Raw genomic sequence first — 21,592 nt, forward strand, 5'->3', positions numbered from 1 at the left:
CGAGAGGAGCTGCATGAGATAACCGTTGCCGGTCGCTCTGAACTCGAGACTCCCGAACCAGATCACGAATCCCGCTGGGAGCAGATCCGAAACACCCATAGGGTATGGGTTGGATCTGCCCGCCATCCCTGGAGATCAAAATGGGAACAAGAGAGAAAAATGTCACGCAGAGCCCCTACCTAGCGCGCCAACTGTCGGTGTCCCGACTCGGGGGCCTGGATCCCAACTAGTAAATGTTGCGTGTTTTCTCGTCCCAGATGATGATACAAGAGGCAACACAGTAACGCACGGTTTATCCTGGTTCCGGCCACGGGGCCGTACGTCCAGCAAAGGGGGTGTGCGAGGGCATTGTATTATCTTGCACCCGACGTGCTTGTAGTAGGGGGTACAAGCGAAGCGAGAGAGGGAGGAAGGCTCCCAAGTCTCTGCTAGAAGAGGGGTTGAACGGGGCGTATAGGGATGCCGCAGCGTAAGTGATGATGGATCTCGTCTAGGAGCGTCTGAGCGTCTTCTGAGTGAGAGAGCGAGAGTCCGCCCGCGTAAAGGATGCCTGCCTCCTCCTTTTATAGTCACAAGGAGGGGCGGCGCACATGAGTGGGGGCGTGGAAGTCGTCGTTTTCCCCCGAATTGAGGGGTACAGTGGTCGGATACTGTAGAAAGTACACTGTAGGGCATGGCGTCAGGCGTGGCAGGGGTCCTGGGTATCGTCCTTGGTCCCGCGAAGATTGCGCCGGTCGTCCTGCCAGCCCCTGTAGGCGACGTGGTCGTCGCTAGTGTATGGTCTTCTATATACGGCACGGTGGCGTTCAGTGGGCCCTGCGGACTGGAGTCCTGCATGCACCAGCGACAGCGGGGCGCGCGACGGCCCCGGCCCTCCTGGTCGAAATGAGGGCGTGCACTCTAGGAGGTCCGGGGGACACGTGGAGGTCCCGGACTCCTTGAGGGGGGAGGTCTAGGACCCCATCCGTGTGTGCTGAGCGCCCCTCTCTGAAGGATACGTGACGTCGCCGGACCCCTTCCTCAGTGGGAGGCGGGTCCGGTTGGTCGGCGTAGGCAAAATAGTAACGGGAGCAGTGCAGAGCCTGTCTTGTCTCGCGTCGCAGGTCCAACAGTGCTGCTATAGCATCCGGGATGGCGGAGCGGTGACCGGAGTCAGTGGATGGGACCCCGGTCACATCTACTGTGGGAATGGCGGCCTGACGCCGCCTATCCTGGGTGCCGTGGTGGAGTGGCTGGCCTTTAATGCCTTCGTACGATGGGCGGGTGAGCGGCGGGGCCGTTTGTCCCTTATGCCGAGAGGTGGCCTCGAGCGAGGCGGAGATGAGTTACTCCCTCGAGGGTAGGTTTGCTACCCTCGAGCGAGGCGGAAATGTTTTGCCCGCTCGAGGGTAGGTGACCTACCTTCGAGCGGATCGGAGATGTTTTGCCCGCTCGAGGGTAGGTGACCTACCCTCGAGCGAAACGGAGATGCGGGGCGCAGTCGAGGGGTCTCGACGGGGACCCTCGAGCGAGGGGGAGATCGTCCCGTGGGTTCGAGAGGGGTACGAATGGGCCGCACGCTGGGCTTCTTTGAGTCCTTTCCTTTCTTTCAGATTGGAAGGAGGCCGTGGGCCTTCGTGGGCCCAGTTGCTTTAACATGTGTTTGTGTTTTAAGGCGATCTTAGTACCCAGATTAGGGTGTCCCTAATCGTGGTACCCGACAATATGCGGAGTGGATCTCTAATATTGTGCCCGTTGAGAAGAAAGATTCGGGCAAGATTAGAGTGTGCATTGATTTCAGAAATCTTAATAAAGCTACTCTTAAAGATGAATATCCTATGTCTATTGCCGATATATTGATTAATGAAGCTTCTGGACATCGTGTTATTAGTTTTCTTGATGGTAATGCTGGTTACAATCAAATATTTATGGCCGAGGAAGATATGTCTAAAACGGCCTTTAGATGTCCAGGATTAATCGGTTTGTTTGAGTGGGTTGTCATGACTTTTGGTTTGAAGAATGCCGGTGCTACTTATCAAAGGGCGATGAATTTGACCTTCCATGATTTACTTGGTGTTATATTGGAAGTCTATATTGATGATATTGTAATTAAATCAGCCGGTTTGGGTAATCATTTGGTTGATTTAAGATTGGCTCTTGAGAGGATGCGTCGGTATGGCTTGAAGATGAATCCACTTAAATATGCTTTTGGAGTATCGGCTGAGAAGTTCTTGGGCTTTATTATTCATGAGAAAGGCATAGAGATTGATCCAAAGCAAGTTAAAGCCATGAAGCGTGTTGAGGCTCCGACTTATAAGAAAGATTTGCAGAAATTCTTGGGCAAGGTGAATTACTTGAGGAGATTTATATTTAACTTGTCCGGGAAGATTGATTCTTTTACTCCTATTCTTCGATTAAAAGATAGAGTCAAATTTACTTGGGGGGCAGAACAGCAAGAGTCATTTGAGAAAATTAAGAATTATTTGTCTTCGCCGCAGGTGCTTAAGGCGCCTAGGAGAGGGGTTCCTTTTAGGCTTTATGTGGCTGCAGAAGATAAAATTATTGGTGCTATTTTAACTCAAGAGACCGAAGGGAAGGAGTACATTATTACTTATTTGAGCCGACGACTTATTGATGCGGAAACAAGGTGTACATTTATTGAAAAGTTGTGCTTATTCTTATACTATGATTGTACCAAGTTGAGACATTATTTGTTATCTAGTATGTGCATAGTAACTTGTCAAGCCGATGTTATCAAGCATATGTTACAAAAGCCGATTTTGAGTGGGAGAATCGGCAAATGGGCTTATGCGCTTGTAGAGTATGATTTGGCCTATGAGTCTTTGAAATCCGTAAAGGGTCAAATTGTAGCGGATTTTATTGTTGAACATCGGATTAATGACGAGCATGATTTGGAAGTCGGCGATATTACTTGTGTACCATGGAAATTATACTTTGATGGATCGGTTTGTGATGATGGGAGAGGAGTTGACATTGGTAATGTTTTCATCTCTTCAAGTGGTGCTGTTTTTGAATTATCAAACTGATTGGAAGAATTTTGCACAAACAATCATGTTGAATATGAAGCATTTCTATTTGGCTTGGAGTTTTTGCAATCCATGGGCGTGAAGCATGTTGAAGTCTTTGGTGATTCACTTCTGATGGTGCAGCAAGTATCCAGGATATGCCAATGTTACAATGGAGCTTTAAATGCATATCTTGATAAATTTCTTGATATTATCTCTTACATATTTCAAGAGAAGATAATGAAAATGATAATGCTCTGGCTCAACAAACATCAGGCTATAATGTGACGAAGAAATATTTCAATATTAGAAAGCCGATGCGAATTAGAGCCGAGTCACCGGTTCTGGACGAAACAGTCTGACCGGTCGTTGAGACCGGTCTGACCGCTCCGACCGGTCTAACCGCTGAGGGCGGCATGAACAGCAATTCGGCCGAAAATTCTACTCAAAAGGTTGAGGCCGAAGTGCAAGATTGGAGGGTGCATATCATATCATATTTAAAGGACCCTGGTCGTGGTGCAGAGAGAAATATTCGGTGTTTGACATTTAAATATATTTTGGTTGACGATGAGTGACGATGAGCTTTATCGTCGAACCGCCGATGATGTTCTCCTCAAGTATTTGGGTACCGATCAGGCCCGTGTTGCTATGGGAGAAGTGCATGAAGGCATCTGTGGTACACATCAATCGGCTCCTAAAATGAAGTAATTGCTTAGGAGAGCCGGTTTTTATTGGCCAAGTATGATTTCGGATTGCTTTATATATTATAAAGGATGTGAAGAATGTCAGCGGTTTGGTGATATTCAGTTAGTGCCCACTGTGTTGTTGCATCCTATTATTAAACATTGGCCGTTCAGAGGATGGGGTTTGGATTTCATTGGTCAAATTAACCCTCCTTCTTCAAAGGGGCATCGCTTCGTGTTGGTAGCGATAGATTATTTTACTAAGTGGACCGAAGCGGTACCTTTGAAGAATATGACGCATAGAGAGGTAATTGAGTTCATTACGCAGCATATTATTCATAGATTCGGCATCCCTCAAACTTTGACCACGGATAAAGGTTCGTCATTTATTTCAAAGGAGGTACGAGAATTTATTGAATCATACAAAATTAAGATTCTCAATTCTCCATATTATGCTCTGGCCAATGGACAGGCCGAGTCTAGTAACAAGATTTTGATAAGGCTCATCAAGAAAAAGATAGAAGAAAATTCTAGGAGGTGGCATGAGGTTTTATCCGAGGCATTATGGGCTCATCGCATATCTAAGTATGGTGCTACCAAAGTTTCTCCTTTTGAACTTGTTTATGGTCAAGAGGCCGTTTTACCCGTTGAGGTAAATCTGGACGCTTATAGATTGGCTAAACAAAATGACCTTTCCGTTGTTGATTATCATGACTTGATGATGGATAATATTGATGAAGTAAGTGACAAGCGGTTGCAAGCTTTGAAGGAAATTGCGAAGGACAAGCTTCGGATGGCTAGAGCTTACAACAAGAAGGTAAGGGCTAAATCTTTTCAAGTTGGTGAGCTGGTTTGAAAGACAATTCTGCCTCTTGGGACAAAGCAATAAGTTTGGCAAGTGGTCGCCATGTTGGGAAGGTCCATACAAAATTGTCAAGGTTATCTTCGGAAATTCTTATATGGTGGAGACGCTGCAAGGAGAACGTCTACCCAGGGCGCTGAATGGAAGATACTTGAAGAAATACTACCCAAGTGTTTGGCAAGACGCTTGAAGATGAAAATGGCCGGTATTTGGGTATCGCCCTTAGCATTATTTTTAGGCCAGTGCAGGATTTGTAATTCTGTATTCTTAGAGCATGTTTAGGTACTTGCTTTTTGGCTTGCATAGCTCACCAAAAAAGCAGGGGGGCATATGTTGGAGGCCAAAATTGGCAATAACCGAGGCCGACCGGTCTGACCAGTTGGGTCGACCGGTCTGGGTCTGTAATCCGAGTAGGGTTAGGATGTTGTGTTAAGAGTTCTATTGTAACCCGATTTGGAAGGGGTACGTCGTCCCCGACCTATAAATATAAAGACTGCGGCCGATTGAGGGTTTTCTAACCACAATTGAATCAATACAATCTCTTTTATCCTTTTTCTCAAACCCTAATATTTTCCAACCCCTTTGCTGTTCTTTACTCGTCTCTACGGCGTTCAAGGACGTCTTGAGTGGCCTGCCGACCTCAAGTCAACCCTAGTTCTTCAAGCTCTGACGGGATCCCTCCCGAGCTTGAGGTTCTAGGTTTTCGCCTGTTTCTGCCTTCAACCGGTCTGACCGGTTGGAGCGGCCGGTCTGACCGGTCGCTGTCTGAAGCCCGCTAGTGATTGATCGTTGCGATCCGCGCGTCCTAGCGCACCGATGTGTTGACCAGATTAGCGTCAACAGAATGCCGGGAAAATTTTAAACTTATAGACTTATCTGCCCCTAAAAACCAGCTGTCCACTTTTGGAGATCGTTTCGATTGTCTCTATCTAGCCATCAAAAAGAAGTACAACGTACAGAATCTCAAATGTACTGTTGTAGCAACTCAAATGCTTTAGTTCAACAGAATGCATGTCAACTATATTGAGCATGCATGCTATCGAAAATGTTATAAACATGTTCAGTAAATTGCTGAACTATATATTTTTTGATAAGTTGAACTAGATCTTCAGCGTTGTACAACCTCTATATACAAATTGTTGATGATCAACTCTTTTGACCTTTATTAGCACACAAAATCTGGGGCGGAGAGCACGGGCCCAGCTCAGTCCATGCCGTACAATCTCTATAGGAATTAAGCCTAAAGTAGTAGTATTTAGTATAATTTTAATTAACTTAGTACTTGTTCATTGGTTTATTAGCCCGAGTTAGAGCGCATTTCTAGCTCCGCCCCCGCACAAAATTATAAAAAAGGAAATAAAACCTTAAGTTAAAACCATGTGGAGAAGTGGACCGTATTATAAGTCAACCTGATAATGGTTCGGTGGCAAACTGATATTTTTGCATAGTTAGCTTCGGTTCAGTGGAAACGGGCTGACATTAGGAAATAGTTTGGATTAGTTTGGTTCCATGCGAGAAACAGTCCAGGTCAGTTTGGATTGGGCCTCAGCGGTTGTCGTCGAGCCAATAGAGTAGAAATCATATACTCCCTCCTTCCCCGTTTATAAGGCATACACGTATATCAAGATTCAAACCTTCTCATCTTTGACCAATAATTTGACTATTAAATTTTTATTTTTATAATGCAAATTTCATATGATTGGATTCATAATCAAATATAGTTTACAATAATTATAAGTTTATAATCAAAAGTGATATAAGTATATACTAAGAAATAGAGGTTTAGAACTAGTTTGAGCGGTGTGGTGTGGTTTGTTTTGGTTTATCCCGCTGCTGGGCTAATCTGGTTTGGAGTTAGAAAATCTGTGGGGTGGAGTGGGGTGGTCTGAGGCATACGTGATTTTGCAAAAAGTTTGGCGTGGTTTCGAAACCATTAGCAGCTTGAATTGTAAGTAGACAAAATAAAAATGTGCTTGGGCCGCACAGCTTGTGCCTGACCCTTCTTGCATTAATGCATATATACGGGTACCTCGTTGCAACAGAGACAGATAAAAATATACATTTCCAAATATAATCACATCAACCTCACACTCGCCCAGAATAATAAAATGCTCCACGATTCAGATGGTACCAACACACGAAGTCAAATTTGGCACCTTGCTAAGTGATTAGGCTGTGTTTAGATCCGCGAAAATCTGGTAAAAAAGGTCGCATCGAATATTGTAGCACACTGTAGCACTTTTCGTTTGTTTGTGTTAAATATTGTCCTATTATAGACTAACTAGACTAACACGGGCCAAATCCAGCTTGCGAGATCTAGTGCCACTGCAGCCCTTGCAAGTGGCGCTAACAAATGATACATCACAAAAGTAAACAAGACGAACAGCTCGAGATAGTGACGCGTTCGTTTGGTACTCCATGTGAGATCCTTTTCTTCACGTCGCCCTCTTGAAGCAACCACCTGTTCCCAGCATCATCCTCATCCTCCGGGTGGTGACGAGTCATGGCACATACCACTAGCATGGGGGTACCGCACGGGGGCAGTGTTGTGCAAGCACAAGCTTTGCGGAAGTTTATCCGGAGAGGCCCATCACAAATTCCTGACTTTATTGGAAATTCCTTTTCCTTTTTGCTGCTAGCTCCTTTGAGATTTTTCTATTTGCAAATAGCCACGGTCTGGTCTTACTAATTTTTCTCGTGGAGGAAAGAAGGGTGCTGGAAAGACCCTGAAAGGTACTCCCTCCATTCCAAATTATAAGACATCCCAAGAATCTTGAAGAGTCAAAGCAATCTTAAATTTGACCAAGATTATAGAGAGAAATATAAAGATTTATAATATCAAATTGATATACTATAAAAATATAACTAATAAAGAATCTAATAGTACTTAGTTTATATAATAAATGTCATTATTCTATTATATAAATTTGGTCAAATATAAAAAACTTTGACTCTCTAAAATTGTTGGAATGTCTTATAATTTAGAACAGAGAGAGTACTGTACTTTCTGTAGTTGGAATTCAATTTGAAAGGACAATTTGACGACATGCATGAGAAAGGGAGGCTGCCTTCATTTGACCGTGACTGTGTTGATGGTGCATTAGTCTATACGGATAAATACGTGATGGAGACGTCCATTGAAATGTGAAAATAGCATTTGAATCAATGCTGAGATTTGGGTTGGTCATATTTTTCATTACATTTTACATGGCTGCTAGCTCCTTTTATTAATTTTTATTGTTGATCCATAATTTTCATGTAAATTAGTATGGCCTCACTCACTTTCTTATGCTTGGATGTTTTTAATCATATCATCTACAACTCACGCAAAAATTTTGTGCTCCAATAAGATTTTTATTCAATATGACTAGTGAAAGAAACCTTGATACTTCGGGTCAATTTTTTTTTGATATCTTGGACTAAACATGTGCCTTTTTAGATGAAGGAATAATAATTTGGCATATGTATGAGTTTTGCACCTAACCATCCGTAATTACAAGTTTCAACCAATAGCTATAAAATAAAATGCAAACACATAGCATACAGTACATAAAAAAAGAGAGAAGCCATGCTAAGGACAAAGCCTTCTAGTAGGCAGGCATACATGCATAACATGATCTTCATGGTCGCCATTTTCAGTGTACGTCCGGACATCCCTGATATGTGGCTTTGACCACTCATTTTCTATTATAATATGTTTATAATAAATTAGCAAACTCATGAGATTATGGAAGAGTTTTTCAAGAAAAGAATCTACAGACAAGTAACTTCAAATGTTCCCTAATTTACATTGGCGGACCTAGGAGTCTTTAGGAGCCAGGCAACACAATGGATTAGATCTTGCATCGTCTTTATGTAGACTAGCTAGTGACTAGGCCTAATGGAGATTTGAGCTTCAAGGAGCCCGAGCGGGGCCAAGGTTACCGAGCTCTAGGTCCGCCATTGCTAATATATATTTTAAAATTACTAATGGTCAAGATTTCAAAGTTTAACTAGTCCTGAGCCCAAATGTATTTGTGGCTACATTGAACTGTATTTCAACGGAAACAAATAAACTAATCTTTTTTATGTGGGTCATATTAGGATTTGAAAAGAACTATGAGACTATGAAAGCCTATTTCAATGGAAAAAATCTGCACACTTGACTTTGAATGTTTCCTGATATATATTTTAAAATTATTAATGGTCAACATTTCAAAAGTTTAACTGGTCATGTCCAAAATTATTTGTGACTGCATGAAGTTGTAGGGCATATTAGGATCTAAAAACAAAAACTTCAAACATAAATTTTGACCATTGTTTCTCTTAGAGTATATTACTCCCTTTAGTCATAAATAAGTGACATTTTAAGGTTTTCTTAAGTCAGCAATCCCATATTTTGTTGCATATTACTTTTGATGTGTTTAATTGGATATTTGAAAATGATTTGAGTATATTTGTCTAGTTTCACAAAAGTATACTTTTTCTATGTTTTATAATTAGTTTGTGACGAAAGATGTAAGTCAAAATTATGTTATGGAAACTGTATCGCTATCCCAAGGGTCACTTATTTGTATCTAGAGGGAGGAACAATTATTACAATATTGTAAGTTTGTAACATAACATATTAAAAGACATGCAAAATCAAGCCTCTTATACAACTCCCATACACTAGCAAGTAAACATGTACTATATAATTTGACTAATTGCTATAAAACTTATGAACAGTGAACTTTTAAAAATCTTGATACGTCTAAAAGAAGTAGTGAGTCCAACGTAGAATGGACATATTACTCAACACTTATTGCAAGCATTGTTAAAAAAATGTCATTATAAAATGGCATGTAGGCTAGTGGTTATAAGAGCTTCGGTAGCACCTCGGATCCTGGGTTCGACTCTCTATGAGAGCGAATATTTTAGATTTTAATGGTGTTGTGCTTTCAGTGGCGTCTGTGGTAATTTTATTAATCTTGAGGATTTGCCAGTTCAATCTTCGAAGATGCTCATAGGAGTAGGATTTGCGCTCTTGCGTTGAGTGCGCGTGCGCTGTGACTGTCTGAGTTATACTGTGTAATTAAAAAAGACATGGCATTTATGTTTTTATGCTCCGCCCTTTGTTTAGGACTCTTTGGATATAAACCAATCCCCTCCAAGCCATACATACTGGAATGGACCGAAGTGGAAATTTTGTTCAAGTTTCACCTCAATCCGTATGCATCGGAAGAAAAATAAGTTATCCAAACAACGTCTGAACAATTTAAATCCCGTTCTTTGGCTACCAGGGGGCTACATTGTTGGTACCAGCTGGGGGCGTTCCGGTAGACTGCCCCATCCGGGAAGAGTTGCGTTCTCCACACTCACGGGAACAGTTGTCCTCGTGCTCGTGCACCCTGATGACTCGGTGGAAAATTCAAAATTCCCAGGCACAGGTCAGCCGGGGGGGGGTCCGGGCGGCGGCGGCGGCCGCAGGAGATCCCAGCAACACGGCGGCGAGATCCACGAAGATTCCTGGCGGCCACGGGCACCACACCAGAAGGGAAAAGAAATGAGCGTGCATTTCCACGGACCCAAAAAGAACTGGAGAAAGCCGGCCTGGCGGCCTCCCACCAACCGCCACCTGGCATCTCTCTCGTGGACTCGTGTGCTGGCACATACGCTCGCTGACGGTGGGACCCAACTGTCATGGGAAGGAGCGAGTTAGGGGTTGTTTGGTTCCAGAGATTTTTTTAGTCCTCGAAACTTTTTAGTATTTAGAAATATTAAATAAATATTAATTATAAAACTAACTGCAGAACCCTGGGGCTAAACTGCGAGATGAATCTAATAAGGTATATTAATTTACGATTAACGGATGGTTACTGTAGCATCACTGTAGCAAATTATGAATTAATTAGGCTCATTAGATTCGTCCCGCGAAAAAGCACTCGACTGTCAAAAAAGATTTATAAACAGATTTTATTTAATACTATAAAATAGTAAGATTTCTTTTGATGTGATAGGGACTTCTGAAAAAAAAGTTTAGTTCCGAACAGGGCCTTGGCATCTGTATATTCGTTCCAAAGAGCTACGGTAGTAAAATGGGGCCGAGAAGTGGCCGTAGACAGCGGCCTTGTTTGGCGCTATGAATAGTAATATTTGACTATTAATTACAGTGTCAAACAAAATCAGTTTATAAAACCAACTTCAGAACCCCTGCGCTAGTGACCATAAAGAATCTAACGAGGTCTTTGACCGTGTGATTAGAGGATGGTACTGTAGCATAACTGTAGTAAATCATCGATTAATTACCGTCATTAGATTCGTCGCGAAAAGTTACACTCATCCCTAAAAAATTTTTGCAAATAGATTTCATTTATTGATTCATGCATGCGAGATTCTTTTTCCGGGAAGCTGCACGTTAGGAATCTTGCGGAACCAAACAATCCCAGCGTACAAAAAGGTCAGCAGTGGGCTGGACCGAAACGGAAACGAGCAGAGGGTGGAATTCTGATTTGGTCCTCGACGTTTGCTTGAAATACACTTCAATCAAGCGATTTGGTTAAAAGTCGCCGTGTTTATTTTCTCCTCAATTCGCTCGCTCTCTTTTGACGAACGAGTGAATTTGCAGATCATAGATAGAGACTGGTGATAGAATCCGGAATGGAAATGCCAAAGGATGTCGGGCCAATTGGTTCCGGCAGTCCGGCGGCACTCCGGAGGTTGTGGGTTCGATCCCCGGAAGGAGCGAATTTCCGCCACCGGTTAAAAAACCCCCTCGCCTGCCTCATGTCCAAAGCACTGTGGAGCCCGGTCTAACTCACAAGGCGACGGGCCCCCGTGTACGGGTGGGGCAGGGGTTCGGGGGTTTTCTTGGTCTACTGTGAGAAGGTCATTCTACCTCTCAAAACAATGTTGTGGGGTGGGGGCGGTCTTACCCCGCAGGTCAAGTTTTTTTTGAATCCGGAATGGAAACAATAAATCCGGAAAGAATAAGTCGTGGAACCTATGTGATGATTGTGACAATAATATCCGTCAGCCATTTAATAATGTAATAGAGAATAGCAACTGAAGTGAAATATCTGCTGCGATCACGGCGCTTTATTTTTAAATCATGGCAAGATATTAGAGAAAGTCCAAAAATAGATACACGTGTTACGTGTATGTGTATGCTCCCGACTTTTGGTTACAAGTTACTATACATTGGTGACAAAAATTGATGTCACCCTTCCACTTGTGATGGATTTATCTAAAAGAAAGGGTGTTATGTGTGGCTTGTCACGAATCAACATTTTCTACCTGCTAATTGGCTAGCATGTATTGTAGCAAGGAAATGAAAATATGCACCCAACCACACTAATCTCTATTAGACATTCATTTCTTCTTTATGCTACTATTTTTGCTACAAACACCGCTAGGCCCACATGGAACCGTGCAACAAATTTATTGTTAATCGCAATAAAGGTTCTGTTTGGCACCAAATGAAATGTTATCTGTTAATCTATAAATATGAGAAAATATGTGCAGAGGAGAAGGGCAGAACCATAATTTTGACAAAAATTCAGAGTACTTATGGAAGACCATATGCCAAATCAATGTCAAGGGATCAAACATCATGATGTAACACTGTAACTTCCTTGCAAGTTACTACATTAAATACTACATCCAACACTGTTAGCAGACGCTGGTTCAAACCTGACGACCAGCAGGGGTGCCGGTGTCATTTGCCTCTTTCCTCCGGGCCCGCCTGCAACTCCTCCAACGGTATAAATACCGTTCGGCTCCCGGCCGAACTCCCAAATTCCCATCAGGCCCCTGCCTCCTCCGCCTCCGCCTCCGCCTCCTTCCGGTCTCCTCCAGTTGTCGCCTCCCGCCTCCCCTCCCGGCGCGGAAGCCTCTCCCGCCCCCTCAGCCAAGCCAACCCTAGCGCGGAGCCGCCTCCCAGGAGCTCTTCCGGGAGGCCAGGATGGCGGAGACGTCGGCGCCGCACGCGAGCGCCGACGCCAACGGCAACGGCACCCATGCGGGGATGGCAGCGCAGGTGGGGGCGCCCACCAACCCCATGGCGACGGCGCTGCTCACTGATCAGTACCAGTTCTCCATGGCGTACGCGTACTGGAAGGCCGGGAAGCACGCCGACCGAGCCGTGTGAGTGCCCTCTTCCCCCTTGCCCCGCTAAGTTCGTCGCGCCCGTGCGGGTGTGCGCTGTTTAGCCGTGTGCGCCGATTGGATTGGATCGGGGGGCGGTGATCTGGAGCGAGGGTGGTGAGCGTGGCTTGTCTGTGCCGGGTTAGGTTTTGAGGGATGGGGCTTTTGGGGGGATGTTATTGGCCGTCGCTCATGCAACTCTCCTCTGTTGCTGAGATACTCTCGTTTTAGGTTCTGATCAATGTGCCAGTATATATGCTCGTAGAATCGGTTATTTGGTATTACAATTTTTTCTCACTTTATCTCCGTCGTGGTTTAACTCGGCGTGGTCTTTTCTGCTGCTAGTTGGTTGATTGTTAGAGTGTTTCCTTTTTCAATTTTGTTTTTCTAGTTGGTGCTCTGTTTTTGCTTTGGGAAGCTGTGGTATTAGTAGAGTCATTTCGACCATTTCCGCAGCTCCAAATCTCTTGTTCGTTTTTATGCTACTACGTTAGTACATTTTCTATGTCAATAGGTATTACCATTTGCCAATACGATGTTGCTTATTAAAAATATGAGCAATGCTCTGTCTTCCAATGGGGCTTTCATTTTCATAGCTCAACTTTGTATTTCTTTAGGAAGCTCTTTTCAGTGTGCAATTTTAATCAATCCTTGTCGAGGTTAGTATTTTAGCTGTGTTGTAGTGGCTTGGAGTTGACGAGGATCATTAGTGCTCTGTTGTCAAAGGTATATTCCGGATTTTGTGTTAGTTTAACATATATGATATATCGGGTTCTGGAGCCAAAGCTTTTACGACCTTGCCCTTCTTGTGATAGATTTTACCAAATAAGTGTACCTAGTCTTGGATAATTTTCAGTCTGCACATAGAGTTTTTGTCCCCCTAAATCATGATGTAATTCATCGGAGACAAATGGATGGGGACACCTAAGTTAAGACAAACAGATGTGCAAGCTTTACTACTTGAGTAAACAAATGAGACAATCATTTCATCTTTGGATTTCATATTTAATTGCTTTGGCCATCCAATGTTTGAAATGTGTACAGTCACAAACGTATGCAAGAAAGCAACGTTTACTTAAAAATAAGTTGCATGTTTCCATAGTGGACGTCCCCTTTTTCTAAGGTGAGAAAAAGCAAGATGATGTCGTCATATGTTATCTAGTTCAGGAACAATTGAATTTCAAGAGGAAAAAACATTGTAATTTGTGATTCGAGGAATAATCTGTGATGTACTTCCAGATTACACTAGGAAGTTTTGTATATTGTTATTACCTATGTACAACATGACAATGCAATACTATGGACCTACAGAAACTTATTTATGCATATTGTGCTAAACAAGGATCTTTGGGTGAAGCGATTTTCTCTATGTCTGTATGGAATATAATCATGGTTCTTGACAAGGGTGTTTGGAACCTACTGCTTTTTTTCCTTTATTAATCATATGTGCCTCTGTACCTTAAGATTTTATCTGAATAAGGTAATAGGACTTACTTTTGCATGTATCGCATTAATACGTTATTGCCTACAGTATAAGATATTTGTCGGCTTCTGAAAATACAATGTGTTTTTTTCCTTTTTTTTTCAACAGCTCCCTAAATCATTAGCAATGTTCTTCCACATTCGTCCAAACAAAGCAACACCAATCTCGCATAGATTTTTTTTCTTATCACAAATTAGGCGAATTTAAACATGCAAATGGTATGTTATTGCTAGGCCACGGCATAATTCAACTAGGCTGAGGTGGGAAAGTATTTTCTCCATGTTTATCTTGTTTTTAACAATTCGTCCACATTTGTCTTAAGATAAGGTAATGTATGCATTTGTTTACAGGAGATTATTTCTGGCATGTCTTTGTTCTGTATTTATTCTTCATTCAAGTGTGAACAGAAAAACCTTCTTACCAGAATAACTATAAGCACTTAGATTTATGGAGATGAAACAATAAATGCTGAAAAGTTTATCACTGCACTGGCCAGGCTCAGGGTGCACAGCCAAAACTGAGAGGATAGTAGCAAAAGGATCTCACTGGATTTGAGATTTTTCTGGCTTGTTCCTTTGGGGATTAATATATCTTGTCTCGCGATTAACATGCTGGGGTACACAGGCTTTGATTTGAAGCTTATGGTCATTGAATTTTAATCTGACAGCAATTTTTCAAAATTATCCACCTATAACGGACTCATACAATTGGAAAAATCATAACCTGAATCTTAGGAATTCGGAAAGTATTAGCATGAGAAAGTGATCCCCAACTTGAATGTCCATCCAAGTGCTATTCTTCCATGAAGCTTTCAGTGAATCTAGTTTCTAATGCCTTTTTATTTGATTTCAACAAATGCAAGTCTATGAATGGAAAGAATGTATTACAGCTAGCAGCTTTGTCAACCTCATCCTGATTGGTTCCTTTTCATTTCACAGCTTTGACTTGTACTTTAGGAAAAATCCATTTGGTGGGGAGTTCACTGTTTTTGCTGGCCTCGAGGAGTGCATTAAGTTTATTGCAAATTTTAAGTTCACGGAACATGACATTTCTTTCCTCCAATCTGTCATGCCAATGTGTGAGGTATCATCTCATCCGTACATGAGTAATCTCTCTTTGTTCCCATGATTTTGGTGAATGGTTCCTAGATAGGCTGCTGGTTTTGCTGTAAATCAACCTTTTAGTTACCTGTATGTATAGAGAGGTTGATTAGCATGAAGTGGAAAAAATACTACTTTGAATGGAGGAAGCAGGAGTAACTTTAAAATGCACGTGCATAGGATATTTTCTTTTTTCATTCAACTTTTAATAGAATTCTTTATGGTTATTTTCCTGCTAAATGCTCATTTTCTGATGTATTATACAATTCCTAGGGTGAATTCTTCAATTATCTTAGGGAAATTGACTGCTCTGATGTTGAGGTGTACTCCATTCCTGAGGGCTCGGTAGTTTTTCCAAAAGTGCCCTTGATGAGAGTTGAGGGCCCAGTTGCAGTAAGTTCAAAGCCCTCACCAGTTGTTCGACTAGTATATGTTTGCCATACATTGTTTTGAGCATTGACCGAAATCTGGAAATGCCTCTATGGTAACTTACACTTGTTATGACATCATCAGGTGGTTCAACTTCTTGAAACTCCATTCGTAAATCTTATAAATTATGCCTCTTTGGTAACTACTAATGCTGCACGGCATCGCCATGTTGCTGGCAAATCAAAGGTTCTATTGGAATTCGGTTTAAGACGAGCACAGGTGTGATATTATTATCCGCCCCTTTTCAACTGTCATTGTAACACTTTTTTGTACAGATTAATATTTTCGTGCGCATATATCACTGCAACTTTTATTACTGCAGGGACCCGATGGTGCAATAAGTGCCTCAAAATATTGTTTTATGGGAGGTTTTGATGCCACCAGGTGGGTTCTTTTCACTTCTAAAATCTATAAGTAGAAAAATCCAGCATATTTATGGCCCTTGCTCTTTATAATGATGCTTGACGAAGAAGTGTATTTTCAGTTATCACTGCATTGCATAGCCTTTTTCCCCCCTTACCAAATGTTTATTTTCTCCCCAAAAATATCAAAATGTGTTCGTCATGTGCTTAATTTTTTTCTTGTTTTTGCAGTAATGTGTTGGCTGGAAATTTGTTTGGCATACCACTTCGTGGAACACATTCTCATGCTTTTGTTAGTTCATATATGGTCAGTAAAATATCCTTCCTGTTATGAATGAATGAAAGCTTTCACAAATACAATAATTTTCTTCACTGGAGAACATTATTTCTGTGCATACTGTAGTTGCATTAGTCAAACAAAGTCTTTGTTCTTCACTACATTGGCTGCTAGCCCCATTTTTAGGATTCAGGGTATTGTGTTCCATTCCTCCTCTTTTTAGCCAGATTTCCTTTTTTTTTTAGTCTGATGTGAAACCTATGGATTGGGGTTCTTGAGCGGGTCGATAATGTAAAGAGGGGTAGAGGTAGACCTAAACTGACGTGGGATGAGTTGGTTAAGAGAGACCTTAAGGATTGGAATATCTCTAAAGAGATAGCTTTGGATAGGAGCGCTTGGAGACTAGCTATCAATGTGCCTGAACCTTGAACTTATTTCTTTCGGGTTTCATCTCTAGCCTACCCCAACTTGCTTGGGAAAAAAGGCTATGTTGTTGTTGTTGTTGTTGTTGTTGTATGTGAAACCTATGGATTATCATATGAGCATAATGACTCCTTTTCATGTCATTTCTGTACAATGTGCACAACAGTTGGTACTGTCTTCTGCATTTGCATCTACAGAAGTTCATGCTTAGATGTACATGTTTTTTTTGGGGAGGGGGTACTGTTTCTTTTTTTTGTACCATTTATTGGTAGTTGGTTCTTTCCTGATTAGTCATACTTTCAAACCTTTCAGAGCCTTGATGAGATCCCAGACAAGACTCTCAGGAGCAAAGATGGTTCAAGAGTCTGCCAGGATTTTGTTAGTTTAGTGCAAGAGTGGCTTCAAAAGATACAGGTGTGGTTGCAGAACCTTGTTGCATTGGTTTTAGTTATCGCAGTATTCTTATCTTACTTTTTTCTCTTGATTTCAGGTAGCAGATTCATTAGGCGGTGTATTTGGTGATACAAATCAAAGTGAGCTGGCGGCATTTGTATCCTATGCGCTGGCTTTTCCGAGCAACTTCCTAGCTCTTGTGGACACATATGACGTGAGTTGGTAGTTTGTTTGAGCTTCAAGCTTTTCTTTTGTTGTTTGTACTTCTATTCATGTCTGGATGACTAGGGCCAGCACTATTTTTCTCGAGGTGGTGAGTAGGTCTGAAACCTCACAGGCTCCCACTTACATACCTCCTTTTCATTCTGATGTTACAACTGATCCTCATCTTCAATGGTGGTATTAAGAAATTGTGATCTTTTGTTTACGTCGTGCTGGTTGTTACTTTAGGCATAGACATGTATGTACTTATTTTTGCCTAAGAGTATAGTGCCTGAACAAATATGGTTTCACTATTATTGCTGACTTGGTATCTATTCGGAATGCATAATCAAAATCAATTGCTAAAAGATTCATGTGTATCTTTAACCTATGTTTTGTGCATTTTAACAATTACCGTCAGCCATACTCACCATCTCTTCTATCATTGTCGCTCATCTGCACAGTGTAGATATTTATTGAGTACTATCTTATTTATGCTGCATCTTTAGTCCTTAATTTCTGGGGCATAATTGTCATTATTAATATTTGTCCTTCAGGTTATGCGAAGTGGTATTCCAAATTTCTGCGCAGTGGCTCTAGCACTACATGATTTAGGGTATGTCAAATGTCCTTTGGCACTCATTACTTGTGTGTTTGAAGCCTTATCTTCCCATGGGAATTTCATGTACACAAAAGAAAAAAGAATCAAGAAAACATAAATGAAACTTAAGTTTATCAGGTCACACCAGTAGCATATTTAGGATGGTTTAAACTTATAATAGATTTTTGTTTATTATTTGAATCCCTACCAATCCGGGACCAAGTAATACTGGTGCCTTTTGTTGCAAAATAAGCTGCAATATCTCAGTATTCTAGATCCTTTATGCTTCGGGAATACAGATGAGAATTGGCTGCATGTTTTATTATTTCTATTTGGTTGGGTTTCTCACGTGTCCCTGATTAGCTGAGATAAGAAATTCCTTGATATTTTCTCAAATTTTAAACAAATCATGGGGCCTAATCATATCTTCTTTTGTAGGTACAAGGCATCTGGTATTAGATTAGATTCTGGTGATCTGGCCTATCTGTCTATTGAAGCACGGAAAGTGTTCTGTGCTGTAGAGGAGGAGTTTAATGTACCTGGTTTTGGGAGGATGGTCATCACTGCTAGCAATGACCTGAATGAGGAAACAATTGATGCCCTCAACAAACAGGTAATAAACTTATATCGTGATTGTATCACAATTTATCAAAACGATGTCTTATTTTCCCTATGATGGAAGTTGCCAATGTTATCAGATGCATCTGTATTTTCTGCTATGAGTTTTCTTTCTTTTTAATCCTATCAGTTGTAAACATAATTTAAAATCTCCATTTCTTTGCAGGGTCATGAGGTTGATGCCTTTGGGATTGGAACTTATCTTGTAACATGTTATTCCCAGGCTGCTCTTGGCTGTGTCTTTAAGCTAGTCGAGATCAATAGTAAACCTCGTATTAAACTCTCTGAGGATGTGGCAAAAGTATGTCCAGTATTTTAATATCCAAATTAATTTATCTCTATGTACAATTCACTGATGGTATGATGCATATTTCAGGTTTCCATTCCGTGCAAAAAGCGATGTTTCAGATTGTACGGGAAAGAAGGCTACCCACTGGTAGACATTATGATTCGTGACAGTGAACCATCACCTAAGGTAAACTACAGTTCTGTTTTCTTTATTCACATGTGACCTTTATATTTAGCACAAGATTTTTAATTATCAAAGTACAGAACTGTAGAATCTACCTTGGAATGGAACATAGCTAATCTAGTACTTGAGTTCATCACATGCTTCCTATGTTATGTATCTTGTCTTTGACATTTTTATCTGCAGTAATCTCCAATGTTTAAGCTGGATTTCATAATGTCGAAATATTGCAGGCAGGAGAAAGAATCCTCTGCCGCCATCCGTTCCTTGAATCAAAGAGAGCATTCGTTGTCCCCCAGCATGTTGAGGAGCTTCTTCAGTGCTATTGGCCTGGGAGCACAGGTATGGCTCTTTTATCTTTCTTGTAATGAAAATTTTGTCAGTGATCATGAACTCATGACTAAATTTTGGAAACTGGTAATCTGAAAGGGAAGTAATCAACATCAGCTCCAATATAGCCTTTAAAAGTTGAAAGGGTCCTCCTTTTGCACTACATATTTATTAGGCAGTAAAATCTTTTAAAATAATGGAGCAGAGTGACAGGCAAAAATTTTCCCTCAAACACAGGTGACTGACTCAAAATCTTTCCTCGAACAAATTGTTCTGTAGATTTCTAGTGCCCTATTGTGTCGATATTTCCCCTGCACTCATCGATCAACAGAGCAACAACCTTTTCATGTTGCTTCTGGAGTTTTCTTAAACAAAACGGGACACATTTAGGACATGTAACCTCATCAAACCAGATAATAAATATCCGTTGGATCAATAAGATACTGTGCACTGTAGTGTCCTCACTCTCGACTTACTGATTGTCTTGTTATGGCGTCAATGACATGTGCACCCGTGTTCCCCTGCAGACAAACCCAGAGCAGAGCTGCCCTCCTTGGACAAGATCAGAAGCCGCTGCATGCAACAGCTTGAAAAGCTGCGGCCTGATCACATCCGGCGGCTAAATCCGACACCGTACAAGGTTTGTTCCTTTTCTTTTCGCGTTACCATTCCCATGGTGACGCGTCGTTACCAGCAACGTCACTAACCCTTCACTCTGAGCAGGTTAGCGTGAGCGCAAAGCTGTACGATTTCATCCACTGCCTATGGCTGAACGAGGCGCCAGTAGGTGAACTGCAATAGGAAGATGGTAACAGAAGTTTCGTGCCATCTTGGAAGTATAGCAGCACCACAGCGAAAAAGATTTCAGACGAGCCATGCCCAACATCAGCTCATTGCCCATCCATTACGATTTTGCTCTCACACTGTTTCACCTTGTACAAACCCGGTCATCGGTGTAGATGCAGGCCTGATTTTTACACATCCCTTGATTGGTGGGGATACTATACATACATCTTTGTGGAAAAAAAAAACAGAATACAGTCGGAGCCGATGGGTAAATTAACAGCGAAAAATGTTTGAGATCCTGCCGTGTTTGTCGCATTTGGAGGTGACCGATCGAAACCAGAGCTGCCGCTGCGATGGCAGCCTGCCAGTGCTCCAATCGCTGGTGTCACTGTTGTCTGTTCTTGGGGTTTCTTGCGCGAGGACTGTCCTGAGGCGAGTCCGGCCAAACGCCGCAGTCGATAGGGTAAAGCAGGAATCGTTGATGCGCTCGCCAACCACCCCGTCGCATTTTGTCGCCGAAGAGTACACGATGTGTTGGCTGTGTTTGGTTTAGGGTGTAAAAAATTCCGTGGAAATTTTTTGGCCATTTGACCACTAATTTAGAGTATTAAATGAAGTATAATTACAAAACCACCTCCACAACCCCCCTTTAAATCGCGAGACGAATCTAACGAGGCATTTAACCGCGTGATTAGAGGATGGTACTGTAGCAACACTGTAGCAAATCATCACTTAATTACCGTCATTAGATTCGTCTCGAAAAGTTACACCCATTCCTGAAAAGATTTTGCAAATAGACTTCATTTAGTACTCCATGCATGTAAAATTTTCTTCTCGAAAAATATGCACAAAAAATTTACTGTAGTATCCAAACACGGCCCTGGTTATTTTTTTTTCTGAACTACCGTTGCGTTATGACAGCACATGTAACAGATCGGTTCGTTGCTTTTGGAGGTTGTTGTGGGCTGTGGCACGCATGGCTGTTTGCTCAGTTCTGCGCGATTCCTGCCAAAAGGGTGACTACCTGTGTGCTAAATTTTCGTGGAAAGAGCACACTCGCCATGAACGGAGAGCTTGCAGGGATGGAGGACCTGTCAGAGAATTTGCAGGGAAAGAGACCTGTGAGAGGTCTATGGTACAAGCATCATGGCACTGTTGTCTTTAACAAATCCGTAATGGCTTTAGGACAAATCTGAGCATTTCATTTCGCCTGGCGTATCCAAATACCTTTACATGTACGTTCAAGGTTTTAAAAAAATCTAATTTACTCCCCTGAATTATCGGTTTTTTATTTACATTACATCTAAAATCAAATAAAAAATAGATAATAAAATTCGTGCAAAGTAGGATGCCCTAAGACCAATTCCAGGTGGTATGAATTGATGTGTCAATAAAGGGTGTACCCAGTGCCGTAGACTTCCCGCACTGTGCGGGGTCTGGGAAATGGTTGTTTTTAAGCCCCAAGTC

The 21,592-nt window shown here is 41.9% G+C and overlaps 1 protein-coding gene across 1 annotated transcript; it reads left to right on the forward strand.

Annotated features, from left to right (window-relative positions):
- Positions 1 to 12,338: 12,338 nt before the first annotated feature.
- LOC120640986 (nicotinate phosphoribosyltransferase 2-like) lies at positions 12,339 to 20,424 on the forward strand. The gene is made up of 15 exons (XM_039916928.1): positions 12,339 to 12,653; positions 15,075 to 15,219; positions 15,510 to 15,629; positions 15,750 to 15,884; positions 15,988 to 16,049; positions 16,259 to 16,334; positions 17,040 to 17,141; positions 17,218 to 17,334; positions 17,879 to 17,937; positions 18,361 to 18,535; positions 18,707 to 18,841; positions 18,917 to 19,015; positions 19,243 to 19,351; positions 19,867 to 19,979; positions 20,063 to 20,424. The coding sequence occupies exons 1-15, from the start codon at positions 12,472 to 12,474 to the stop codon at positions 20,138 to 20,140; spliced, it is 1,707 nt and encodes a 568-aa protein (XP_039772862.1). The 5' UTR covers positions 12,339 to 12,471; the 3' UTR covers positions 20,141 to 20,424.
- Positions 20,425 to 21,592: the final 1,168 nt, after the last annotated feature.

Source organism: Panicum virgatum, chromosome 7K (genome assembly GCF_016808335.1).
Source record: "Panicum virgatum strain AP13 chromosome 7K, P.virgatum_v5, whole genome shotgun sequence".
Taxonomy (NCBI): Eukaryota; Viridiplantae; Streptophyta; class Magnoliopsida; order Poales; family Poaceae; genus Panicum; species Panicum virgatum.

Bases quoted from the DNA above. Each gene is read 5' to 3' on its own strand.
- LOC120640986 (XM_039916928.1), top strand. From the start codon at position 12,472: ATGGCGGAGACGTCGGCGCCGCACGCGAGCGCCGACGCCAACGGCAAC. The intron at 15,220-15,509 runs GTATCATCTCAT...TACAATTCCTAG, and splicing joins CTGTCATGCCAATGTGTGAG to GGTGAATTCTTCAATTATCT. The intron at 18,536-18,706 runs GTAATAAACTTA...ATTTCTTTGCAG, and splicing joins TTGATGCCCTCAACAAACAG to GGTCATGAGGTTGATGCCTT.